Source organism: Terrapene carolina, unplaced genomic scaffold, assembly GCF_002925995.2.
Source record: "Terrapene carolina triunguis isolate 2854851 unplaced genomic scaffold, T_m_triunguis-2.0 Scaffold58, whole genome shotgun sequence".
NCBI classification, from domain to species: domain Eukaryota; kingdom Metazoa; phylum Chordata; order Testudines; family Emydidae; genus Terrapene; species Terrapene triunguis.
The window spans coordinates 51,869,414-51,882,821 of NW_020664409.1; the positions used below are offsets into that span (position 1 = coordinate 51,869,414).

Below are 13,408 nucleotides of genomic sequence, written 5' to 3' on the forward strand. Positions count from 1 at the left end.
ACACACACACACACACACACACACACACACACACACACACACACACACACACACACACACGAGACAGTTCACACCTTTACCAGAAGTTAAGTGGCAGACCAGGGTTGGAATTGCAGTCAGACAGTTGCAATTCTGAAACACACCCAACATCTCAAAAAAAAAAAAATAGTGACATTACATAGTTACACAAGGCTACTTGTCCCCCAGAAGAAATATCCACCTCTCTGCTTACTGTCCCATACTTTTCCCTGGCTCAGTGATCCCTGTCTTCCAAAAGGCTGGACCTCCGGAAAAGCCTGGTGTAGGGCCCTCTTCCATCTGCATTGATAGTGTGATGCCATGGCATGACGTAACTCCTTGTCTTCACAGCATTTGTGTGGATAGTTGTGTAGGGCAGAACTATCTAAAGCACTGAGTGGAACAAAACAAAAACAAGAATAGATGCAAACAGACATTCTATACTTGCTCCAGAGTGTTATGCCAGGAACTGTGGGACGCGTACAGAGGTGGGCAAACTACAGCCCAGGGGCCGCATCCGGCCCTCCAGACATTTTAATCTGGCCCTCGAGCTCCTGCCAGGGAGTGGGGTCAGGGGCTTGCCCCACTCCACGCGGCTCCCAGAAGCAACAGCATGTCCCCTCTTCAGCTCCTATGCGTAGGGGCAGCCAGGGGGCTCTGCACACTGTCCCTGCCCCAAGCGCTGCCCCTGCAGTTCCCATTGGCCAGGAACCAAAACGCTTGCCCACCCGTGGACACGTACAACATACAGGCAGTGCTTTCGAGGAGTGCTGTGTGAGAACATGGTACACTGGGCATACTCAAAACAGCATGGATGTTTTTGTATTAGTCCTCCTTTGTGCCCGATCTGCAGAGGATAAGAGTCCATTACAACCCCACCTAGAGAACAGTGGCTCTTTAGCATATACTGTAAAAGATCATGCTCTTAGCTCTGGAGGTCCTCAGTTCAATCCTTGGGATGTTGGTCAAAATGTTGATGTCATGCATGCACCAGTGTAAATGGCACTGATGCAGTTCTCTTGTGTAAATGCACCCTATGATTGTGTCCTATTAATTTTCCAGTTCTGTGTATAGAAGCCAAAGTTAATACTTGTTTTCAGATGACAAATGTCCCATATAAGTAACTCACCTGTCCCAGATTACTCATACAAAATAGCTGTTACCAGAATATGGGAAAGTCTTATATAAATAACGTTTATTTCATAGATGGACAACTTTAGGATAGCGGAGGGCCATAAAATCCACTAAAAACCCCTTTGTCAGGCCATACAGAAAACAACCTCCCTCCCCCCAAAAATTAAAGGTTGAGCCAGGTTGCTAAGGTACACAGTCTTTTATTAAAATTGCTACTGCCTCATCAGCACAGATTACCTCTGTCCCATGCCTCCCAGCTCGTTACTGCCTACCCATTGATGATTTGGGAGCTGAAAGCCAATGAGGTTTCAGCTGGGGCCTTCACTCCCCACCCTCCACCAAGCTTAGGAAGTAACCAGAGCTAGGTGGCATGGGACGGAGTTGGAGCCTGTGTTGAAGGGGAGCAGAGTGGAGGTAGAGATTGGTGTCAGCAGGACCTCATGTGCCAAGTCGTAATGGCACTCAAATTTGGCCTGGCTGCCCCTCCATCATGCCACCAGGGAAGGGGCTCTGCTGTTACGCCACCCAGCTTATGCCGCTGCCAGCCCCCCCAACTCCCCAGCCCCCAAGACTATATTCACCAGCTTCATATGGTCAGGCTAAATAAAACAAGCTGGTTGGCGGGATGAGGCCAATGTCTGCCTTATTTTTTTTTTTATTTTTATGTCTAAATGAATTTTATTTGGTGTATGAAATTTTTTGTGGATTTATACCTTTTATACAGAGTTTTTAGTCATGAAGAATTTTATACTTGCAATATTCAGTACTTTATAGCTGTTCTGCCACAACCTTAACAGCAGCATAGCAGTGCTTATAATTATTGTACAATATTTGTTTGAAATGTTACCAATTAACTTCACCTTCTGTTTTCTCTTGTCTCCCTCCATGACCTCTCAGTCCTACAATAGAGAGCTCTAAGTAAACAATTTTATGGACAACAAATGTGTGTTTTTATTATGCTATACTAATTTAATGCCTATTTGTATTTCTTAGCATTCTCCATCGGAGCCCTTTGTAGAGAAACCAGTGCCGGATATGACTCAGGTTAGTGGACTGAATACCCAGCTAGTGAAAAATGATGATTACCTGCCATCGATTGAACAGCAGCCTCAGCAAAAGAAGAAGAAAAAGAAAAACAATCACATTCTTGCAGCGAGTCCCAGTAAAGGTTTTGGTAAGGAAGATTTTCCTGGTGGTCTTGACAGCCAGGATCAAACCAGGAACTCATTGGATTGCTCCCAAGAAGAGAAAAAGAAAAAGAAAAAGCCCAAGTCAAAAAAGGAGCCGAAGGATCCTAAAGAACCCAAGGAAAAGAAGGAGCCTAAGGAACCCAAGCCTCCCAAAACCCCCAAGCCTCCCAAAGAGCCAAAGGAAAAGAAAGCAAAAAATACCACACCAAAACCCAAGACTAGCAAAAAGACAAGGTAGGTCAGGAAATATCTCTTTGGGTATGTGATGAGTTGGCATTCAAAACAAAAATAATGTATTGTGTGTATTCGTGGAATTTAAAACAAAAATCATACAAAAAGAATGGGGGGGAAAACATTTTGTTGGCTAGGGATTATACAAATTTAAACTATTTTGCCTTTTTTTAAAGGGGGGGGAGGGGCAAAAACCCACACAGCCCTAAGTGAAATAATTATGCTGATACAAAAATTGTAGCCTCTCTAACCCTGTTTCCTAGTAGTTGGAACAGGAGAATTATCTCCACTTGGCATCGTGATTCTTTTTAGGGTCAGGGTTAAAATCCTCGTAGGCAATATAAGAGAGATCAAATCGCAGTACTGTACACAGTCATTCCAAAGCAAACCACCCCCCCATTTCCTCCCCCAAGCCCCCCAACTATCATGAGTACAAATGTTCACTGAGAAAACTGAGAGGGGAAAAAGACATTAAAACTGATTTTTTCATTTGTATCTAAAATTTCTTACAACTGTTCTGAACCTGTTCCAAACATCTGAATCTGTTTTTTCAAGATGTGGCTAATGTTAGAAAATATATAACTTCCAGATGGAAGCACAGCCAGACCTGGTTAATCCAAATCAGTTTGCAGAATCCATTTGTATTAAGATTAAAAACATTTTGATTAACAAATCTGATTTGCATGTATTCTGCAAGGCTGGTTACTGTTTAATTCTTTCTGATACAGATATATGGATGAATGAAGCTCAGATCGTATGGACTTCTAGTAAGAATGAAAGGTTCTTTGGGTGGATAGGAAAACTAGTGTTTTATTGAAGAATCTGTATAAGTTGGCAGGGTGAAATGTACTGTAAAAGCTTTATTAGCTTTCCAGTACAGTTGAACCTACTTATAATTTACAAAATTTTATATATAATGTTCCAGATTGCTGAAATGAATTGATGGTTTATACGTACAGTAGTTTAATTTTCAGTTACATGTTACTGAATCTAGGTAGTGGACTGAACAGCTTTCCCACTGTATCCTTTTGAAACTAGAGGACTGTATCATCTAAATGAAAAGATTGTTTGCACGGGGACAGGATATTCATAGTTTTGGGGTTTTGTGAGGTTTTTTTGTTTGTTTTTGTTTTTTTAAAAGGCCACAAAGGGAAAGGACTATTATGATTATCTAATTCAACCTCTTCCCATAACATAGGTCTCACCCAGCCATTTCTACATCAAGAAGTGAAAGGCATGAGATTTATTTGAAAAACGCTTCTCACTGCAAACCTTTTCAACTAGGTGCTATGAATATAGTTTCTACAGACAGTCTTTCAGAATTTAATAATGCTTAACAAACCAAGGTTAGAAAGAATTTGGTTCCAAAATATGTCGTTTCCTATGAATTGGGATTGACATCAGGCCTCAACATTTGAGATGCCACATAACCCAGGCTGATAAGTCTGTGCAGGTCACCCCAAGTGAAGTCATGGGACCGCACTTTGGGGCACGGGAGTAGACTCTCCTTTCAGGGAACAGAGCTGCTCTGTTGCATGCCTGAGGGGGTGGGAGACTTTATTCTCTTTCCTCCTCCCTTTGCAGTACCCCTTGCAATTGGAAGGGTGAATTTTGTAATACTTCTCATAGCTGCAAAGTGCTGTTCTTCCCACTCAGTGGGAAAAATATACCTGGGAGCATGAACAACACTTGCAGCCTCTTACCCCAATAAGCAGGACTGTTCAAGAAAAGTGTACTTGCCCAGTCAGTCACAGCCTTGATTCATCATTGCCAAATGTACTTTTCAAGTCCAGATTCGCCTCCGTCTGTCTGCTTTGATAGCTTCAGTATCTGGGAGGTAAACCTTGTCAAAGAACCTGCTGACTGGGGGCGGGGGGGAGGAGGGAGGTTGGGGTTAACATATTCATAAGGAATATGACTTCTGTGAAAGATATTTGCCTGCTTTTGCCACGCAAAGACTGGGAAATCTGTCCAGTAACATTGGTAATTGAATCAAAGTTTTAAGTGAATCAACAGGATAAACCAATAATCTGTTGAGCCACAGTGCTTCAGATGGTCAGAGGAATCTTAAGTGATGTATCTTGATCTTGCTATAGTGCTACCCCACTAGGAATGATATAACATCACAATAGCAGAGATGACTAAAATGGATGCACCTAAATGTAAATTCTGAGTGGCAAAGGATAATTACATAAATCGAATATGTGGTGCTGAAGGTGATGGGGTGTTTTGGTTATGTTAGTGCTTGTTATACTGCCATAGTAGCTTGCTTCTAGGCATTGGATTACAGTAGTGGCAATTTTGCATTTGGAAAGTTCTATGTGATACTGGTTACTTTCAACCTTAAATAAACTAACTTGAGTTTATGTAAAAAGCCATTTTCTTAGGGGATCGGATAAGTGTTTGAAATGAGAGAAAATTCAGAGACAATCAGAAGTGTGTCTCTCTCTACATTCAAAATATGAGGCATTTCCATTCATCAAATTCGGTTGGAAAAGGGTAGCCCCTTTTACTGGATTGTTCAAAAAGTATCGCTACATAGATAGTACATAGGCAGAGACAGAAACTACCACTGAAGTGAAAGGACAAAAAAATGGATTGAATTCAATTATAAAATGGGCAAAATACACTAAAGTAGCAGATTATTCTAATCAATATGCATACTTTTCTTAAAACAGCACATCAGAATTAACTAGCCATGTAATCCTCTTATTGACCATGAAAGTATAGAAAAATCTTGGAATCTCCCCTCCTCCTTTCTTTGGAGTAAGCCTTGAAGAAATGTGTAAGCTGCCTGGTTGTGATACACCGTAATCACATGGCGAACAAACAGATGAATAACAGAAGAAGTTGACTTTTGTAGTGCTCATGTGAAATACATTTCCACTGGCATCCCAGAAATCTAGGAAACTTCAAAAGTGAACTTCACTGTACAGTTGGTATTTTTGGAAAGCAAGTCCATGGACTAGGATGGCATGGTTTAACTTCCTGTGGCTACTAGCCTGGCCCTGAAAGCAATAGTGAAAAGGATACACAGAAATGGCGGCTGGAAGAAATGAAGAGGGGGGGGGGGGGAGGAAAGGAGGGTCACTGTAGCCATATAATAGTTTTTGAGAGACTGCAAAATTTTGAGCCCTGAGTACAGATAAATGATAGTATCCAAAAACATTCTTTCAGTATATTGACTACATGTGTGCCAAAGATTATGTGGGTCACTAAAGTCTGCCAGTTTTCCTTTTCAGTCTGTTCATCCCTACTGCTATTTTTTCTATTTGTTATTTCAACTGAGTATAAAACATCTGAAAAGCTTTTGGTTTTTCGAAAAGCTTTTAGAAAATGTTTCACTACAACCCAGGCTGTACAGAAATTTTGTCAGTGCCAGCATTTGAGGGAGAGGGAGTAGTAAGTTTTTTGTCTGTCTCTGTGTCTACAGGAAAACATCCATTAGTTTTGAGGAAGATGGGGAAATGGGAAATGTACACTTCTGAAATGCCCTGAATCTGCTCCTCAAGTCCATGCAGCTCTCCTTAAAGCAGTCACTTAAGGTGCAGTCTACATTATGTATGAGAGTCAGATGACTTGGTTATTACATGGTGGTTTGTGACCCAGTTACAGCGTGGTTAACACTTCTAGTGTGGGGACTTGAACCTAGACCCAAAGCTTTAGCCCAGTTATGGGACATATTAGGCCCATTCATAACAAATATCTTGAGCCGGGCACGAGATAACCATGTTGTAACAAAGCCCCCTGGCTCTTTATATTTGTATGGCAAAACAGCCCTGTGCAAGGGACACAATTAAGTTTGGGAGGATTTGTGTTTTAAAGCCTTCTCTATACTTATTATCAAGAGGACTAAACCTGAGCAAAAAGCCATAACAAAGATAGAATCTAGGGCAGCATCCCGCTTGTGAATAAAAGGAACCATTGGCTTTTTCACTCTCAGAGCTCTTGGACCCTGCTGGAGGAACTCTTGTCTTTTGTATCACCTTGTCTAATGAGTGTTTACTAAATTCTGAATTATTATGTATATCTAACTTATTGCCTTCTGGGATGAAGCTCCTCTCTCCTTCCTGCAGTCTAAAGCTAGTGGAATGGGGTGGTGGTAATGCAACATTCTCAACGATAGAGGATGGAAACAGACTTCCATCTCCACCAGAAATGGGAGAGAGGATCATTCATCCCTGCAGGGCACCCTGATTCCTCTTCTGCTTGTAGCACATAAGCAGAGCACCAGTCACAAGACTCATCCACTTTCCTTGAGTGCATGCCTGCAGTACTTTGGGTTGGCATGCCACTCCCCTATTCTGTTGTCAGGTGGACTGGGGAGCAGAACTCAACTGTGGGGCAGGGTTGTTTGCTAAATTCATTTTCCAGGGCAAGTGGTTGCATGTTAATTTTTTCAGGTTTTCCTTTTATTGCAGGGTTCATTTTAGAAATTTGTCTGTGGGCTAGTGTCCTACAAATGAAAAAAGAAAGGGATCAGAATTTTAACCATAGGATTTATTTATTTGGATTTTTAGACAACAATAAGAGTACCCATCCAATGTTTTGGTCAACCTTGACACTCTTTTACATTACACTAATGAATAAACAGACCAGTTAGTAATCCCTGATCAGATTAAATAAACCAACAACAGTACATTTATAACAAGAACTAGTTGACCTCCCTGCTCAGTCCTTTGGAGCCTGCCACACTGTTTTTTGATACTTTCAAATCGCATGATTCAGCAGTCCCAGTTTGTGATGCATTGACCTGGCTCTTCTGGTGGTGGTTTATTGTCTGACTGACAAAAAGCTTATTTTGTTGGGACACATATTGTCTCCAACTTTAATTCTTTCTTCCTTGTTGTCACACTTTTCTTCTCTTGCCGTCATTCTTTTATTATTGTTGTCCCCCATTGCCATTCTGATGGTTGTGCTGCTAGTGATTTTATATGGGACGGTATGGTATGCTGCCTTAAGGAATAAGCACATTCAACACAAAGTTAGTATTGGATACCGGATTCCGAATCATGTAATCTGAAATGATGCCTGGTGGTGTGTATGCTTTAAATAAAAGGGCTATTTTTAACAGCAAATTCTAATTTTTTTTTTTTTTGTTTTAAACTGTGCCAGGTTGATGCATTCTGTTTGGTGTCTGGAACCACTTGGCCTGTGAGATCTTGTACCTATGACCTAAATATGTACAAGTAGCCTATCTCAAATTTATTCCAAAAATGTAGGAAATACCATCCTGTACATATTGATATTTAATACAGGCACCTAAGGCATCAAAGTCAGTTTTTAGCTGTCTAACATTGGTTTTAGATACCTAAATTTGTCTTTAGGCACCTAACTTTAGGCACCTACATCTAAAAGTTGGGCCCTAAATACCTGAACTATCTAAACTCTGAATGGAATGTGTTTTTTTTTTTATTAGCAGGTGGATTTAACTATTTAGGTAGCAAAGCAGGTTGTAAGGGATCCACTTAGCAGTTATGAACATTACACCTGCTTTGTGAACCATGGAGAGGAAAGCAAGATTGTTGACAGCTTCAGGAAGTGTTTGTTCCCACCCACCAGGTGAAGTCACCTCCTAGTGGGCCTGCAGCATGACTGTAGTATGGATGCAAATCCTCATTCAGTTCAGAGACTGAGCCTTGTTGCTTTTGTAGTTTCCTTCACCCTTTATCTTCTAAATGATGTAGTGGATAAATAGATTTAAAAAAATAATTGTAATTATTAAACAACGGAATCTGCAGTTTACTTGTTCACTAAAGCCAAATATAGGACTTGTAGAAAAATTGCTGTAATAAAGCAATTTAGATTATTTTTCCCCCCCACCTGAATAGTACTTTTATATGCACCTGCTTTCAGCAGCCATGGCATGAGGATGATTTGAAATCCTGTCCAAATTACTTGGTACATATCTCCTATTACTAAGAGAGACTTGGGGGAGTTGAAGCACAGCTTGTATATGTAGGTCATAAAAGGCACATATGAAGGTGTTTAGCTCACACCCTCTACTGTTACTAAGAGGGGAAGGTCTAATAGAGTTCAGAAAGAAATCTTTGTGTAGTTAAATCTGCTACAAGTACCTCACTTGGATGCATGTTCTTTGTCTGAATCTTCCTGTGTGATAAGCATTTGGAGATGCTGTATGACTTGAACAATTTGTGGACATTCCATAGAGCATTCTTAGGAAGGGCAGACGGAGAATCATTAGCACTTTCTTGCCTTTCAGCAAATTGATATTTTATCAAACCTGGGCTATGCTGTTCTTCAGGACATTAAGCCTGTTATTCATATGTGATCGTGCACCCAGGGCACAGTAACTACTACTAAATTAAATTGTATGCTTTGCTCTGATTTATAGAGGTCACCAGTGAAAAGCACTAGCCTGTCAACTTACTTTACCTGGCAATGGTTCAACTCCCTGACAAGCTTACCTTTGATTTAAACAAATTTGAGAAATATGTAAAGTTTTGGAAGCAGTTTTGCACTGATTTGATAAAAGAAACCACAAAACGCTGCAGCGCAGGTGTTGAGAATGTTTGAAAGCTGATTGAGAGAAGCAGATGGCTTTAGTCAGTGGCATCCAGCCAAAAGAGCAGGTGCTGGTCATGTGACCACTGGTTACCAGGGTAATCTGATTGCTCTTGGCGTGCAGATGAAAGGAAAGGGGCCCAGTGTTCAGCTGTAGTATTGTATAATTTGTGGCAGTTAGAGCGGAAATAAATGCTGGAAATGGAGCCTCATAGTAGGGGAGACTTCTGTCCATGTGTAGCATGCACACTAGGACGGTTGGAAGGGGAACTGTTTTATAGATTAGTTTTTTAATGATTTGTCTTATGTGGTTCTTTCAGTGGTACCAAACTCTTTAGAACATTGTCAGAATTGAAAGATTTTTGAAAGCTAAACTATATTACTGTGCTCTAGAATTTTGCTCTAATTAAGTTGTATTTTTAAATTTCCCAATATATTAATGTGTAATCATACAAAAATCTCTTGTGAGCATTGTTTTTAAATATATAACCATGTTACAAAACAGGAAAAATACATCCTAGAAATGCTTAAAGCCAAAGCATGGTGTAACTGTATTTGTATGATTTGTTTTACAAACCTTAATATAAATATGCTCTCATTTAATAAATGCTTAAGTCAGAAGGTACAGGATTGAAAATTACCAAGTTTTTTTCCCAACTAGCATCCCTGATATGCAATTATGAATTTAAATAAATGGAAGCTGTTTAAAAGTTCTTGAGATGTCTGTCTATTTCAATTTTTCACTTGACAAAACTCAGCGTATGATTCTACATTAAATGTTTTTTTTAAATGTTTCAGCACAAATGTTAGCCACTCTTTAAAAGCAGTCATCTGTCAAACCTGCAACAGACATGGAGGGGAAAAGGGCACATATATAGAACACACAAATCTACCTAAAACTTCAAAAATTGAGCGCATTTTAAATTGCTCATAAAATTTCCCCCTTCAAACTTACATTTTTTGGTGTCATTTAAGAATTTGACCTATATAATGTTCAAAATCCCCTAGTATTTAATTGGAAGATGGAGATTTTGAGGTATGTCTTCTCAGGTATGTCGTTTCTTTAAATTAAGTTTATATGCACAGACAGTGTTAAATACAGTGAGAGGATTATACAAAATACCCAACTCCTTGGAAGCTTCAATCTATTTTAAAAAACACACACACAATTCCCCCACCCCCACATCACAGTAATGTGGTGTTGATATAGCCTTTCTCATGAATCTTCAGCTATTGGTATTCATCTCTTCTCTCCCCCAGTAAAAAGCACTGGAGAATTTGGGCAGAGGCAGGTTAGGGAAAAAAATCATTTTGGCTACTGTGGACAATTACAGACCTGGTCAGATGAAGTGAAATGTAATTAATCCCTGCTGCACAAACTGACCACACCTACAAATTATGGTTGTATTAATTGACTGGGTATGTCTGACCTGAGACTTGAAATAAAAACTGTCCTGCCTCAGTTTCCTTGTAAATACCATGAAACTACAGAATAAAAAGGATGATTTGCTCATTCTGTTCACTATTTTGATAAATTCCTTCTGTGGCTCTGCTCAGCTGATTGTTTTCCATACTTGCATTTTAAGAAAAATGCACGTAGTGATCATACATTCACTTTTCCTCAGATTTATCATGGAGCTCAACTACTGTTTGGAATTCACAAAGATATTGAAGTGGAAGTCAAGTTTTCATTTTAGCCACTCATTTGACTTTATCAAATATTCCAGTCAGTCCATCCAACATTAAGTGCAGGCGACATCAGCAGCTTGACCTTGGCAAAGGAAAGTAAGATGTCATGCTAAAAAGGTCAAAGGGAAGTGTATAAAAATAACAGTGGTCAATGATATTTTAAAGATTTGTTTAGCTCCTGAAAATAAGGCAAAGTGATTAGAGTAATAAAATAACTAGGGATAAACATGCCTTCATAGTTCAACATATTATATTAAATTTTTCTCACTCAGTCACTAATCAACGATATTTATGTTTTAGTAACAAGAAACCAGACTCAGAAACTAGTGCAGTGAAGAAAAAGGTCAACAAGGGAAAGGAAGGTTCTGAAAACTCGGATTTAGAGAAAACACCACCACCATCTCCTCACGAAGAAGATGATGACCCAGGTGTTCAGGTAATACCATTATTTTGACATTCAAAACCTAATTAGCGCGCGCTCTCTCTCTCTCTCTCTCTCTCTCTCTCTCTCTCTGTGTGTATGTATATGTATATGTGTGTGTGTATATGTATATATATATAAAAACATAAATTCTGACTCCATTAGAGAGATGCTTTTAAAATATTTTCTTTGTTGGCTGAAACAGTATATCAAGAAAGGTAAGAATCGGAGATCCCAGTGGCGAATAGTGTGTTAAAAGAACTTTCTTGTTTGTAATTTGGCTTTACTGGTTTGCCATCTGTGAATATATACAAATGAGTTTCACTTTCTTTCCTCTCTGTCACTATACTGTATTCTGATGCTGGCCTTTCTAGTGTAGATGCATTACTAGAAGTCTTTATGTAGTCCAGCCTAGCTAACATTTGTTTTTTTGCATTTACTTCTTGGTGGTCCCTTTTTAGGTCAAGCATAAAGCATGACAGAGCAGGGTAGGGGAACTTTTATTGCTACTGCTTGTACTATACCTGTCCTGTGGATAAGTAAAGGACTTTCATCTGTAGGTCTGTCAGCTGTAAACATCAAGAGTGCTAAATTCCCTTAGGAATTTGCTGATGTATTCTCCTGATGTTATTGTTGCATTCTTATTTTAAATAAAATCTGGAAATGAAAACATGCATTTTGTTTAGTGGAGATATTCAGATATTGCTCAGGTAACCACACAGAGAGATGTTCAGCACACAGGTCACAAATATACTGTTTTTTTCTCTTGTGAGCCTGTTAAAGATGTTCCAGTGAACAGCAATGCCACAGAATGTATCATTTCTGGATGTTGTAAGGTAGGCTGCCAAGAGGTGACGTTTTAGTGCATGGCACAATTAGTCTTTCTTTTCACCAGGTTTTTCAATAAAGGTTATAGAATTTATTATAATAACACTCAAACTTTTACAGTATACTAGTTCAAAAAGCAAACACATAGAAACTACCCAAAGCACTATTTGTCTGTTTCCCTCAGTCCATTCCCTCTTTTTTTTTTTTTTTTTTGCACTCCTTAGTAGCTATGACATCTCAGAATAATGCATTCTGGAACAGAAGAGCAGATACAAACAGCATGACATTAAGAATATCTAAAGGATGCATTTTTAGTTATGTGTTCAGTGTTCCTTTTAGCCTGGTTAATGGGTGAATTCAGCATATTGCTGATGTACATGAAGCATGTTTGACTAGAGGGTTCAGTTTTGTGCAAATCAACTTAAACAATATTGTGTTGGTATTTTTAGTTTGAGTGTTAATTGGACAAAAACTTCCTTCTAATCCGATCTGAGACAGACATAAGAACTTTAATAGTATAATATTAATATCTCTCTGTAAATAATGAAAAACAATTAGTTTTTTCATCATTTGGTAATAAGATATATCACTTAAATATTTGATTTTTCATTTGTGCTCTTCAAGTTTTATACTTTTGAAATGATTGTTTTTTGTATTTATATGTGATTAAGGAAGGACATAGTCATACACATTAGGACATTCAAAATTAATGTTCCTGCAAAAACTTTACTTTTTTCCTTCACACGCATGCTTGTTAATAAGAACTCGCATTAGCTTATCACCAATCTATAGAGAGTAATACAAATAATTACATATGCATACAGAGATGCTGAAACAATATGAATAGTGCGGGTGCTGAGAGCTATTTAACCAAACCATAAACCCTGTATATAATGAAATCCACTTCAAGCCTGGGGGTGCAGCAGCACCTCCAGCCCCCTAGTTCAAGCACTTGTGTATGCATATTTAGATTATAGACAATATGAAGCTAAAATGTAAAACTAGACATTTTTTCTTCTTCTTAGTACTGAATCCTCAGTAAGACTTAGATACAAATGTGTAGCTTTTCCTATTGTTACATAATGCTCCTTAATTAGAGGAAAAAAGTATAGTCTTAATATTTTTGCTGTACTGTCACATTATAGTGTGCTGTGATGTCATATCTGTAAGTATTACCATAATGAAAAATTAAATATAGATCTGTAGTTTTTATTCAAAGTCTAAGAGCAACTCTGTCCATCTTGCTACCTACAAACCAGCAATAAGTAAAATGTTAAATTGAAAGCACACAAATACACATATGGATTCAGGCAAGAATACATAAAAATTGAAAAGGCTCATGTGGACATTACAGGAAACAGGAAGCTAACCA

At 38.8% G+C, this 13,408-nt stretch overlaps 1 protein-coding gene across 2 annotated transcripts in view; it reads left to right on the plus strand.

Annotated features, from left to right (window-relative positions):
* CHD7 (chromodomain helicase DNA binding protein 7) overlaps positions 1–13,408 on the plus strand; it is a 125,486-nt gene that overhangs the window by 55,687 nt on the left and 56,391 nt on the right. For both annotated transcript variants that reach the window (XM_024198449.2, XM_024198450.2), the window contains exons 2-3: positions 2,146–2,576; positions 11,088–11,223. In XM_024198449.2, coding sequence (XP_024054217.2) covers positions 2,146–2,576; positions 11,088–11,223 — 567 coding nt within the window. The remainder of the gene's footprint in view (positions 1–2,145; positions 2,577–11,087; positions 11,224–13,408) is intronic.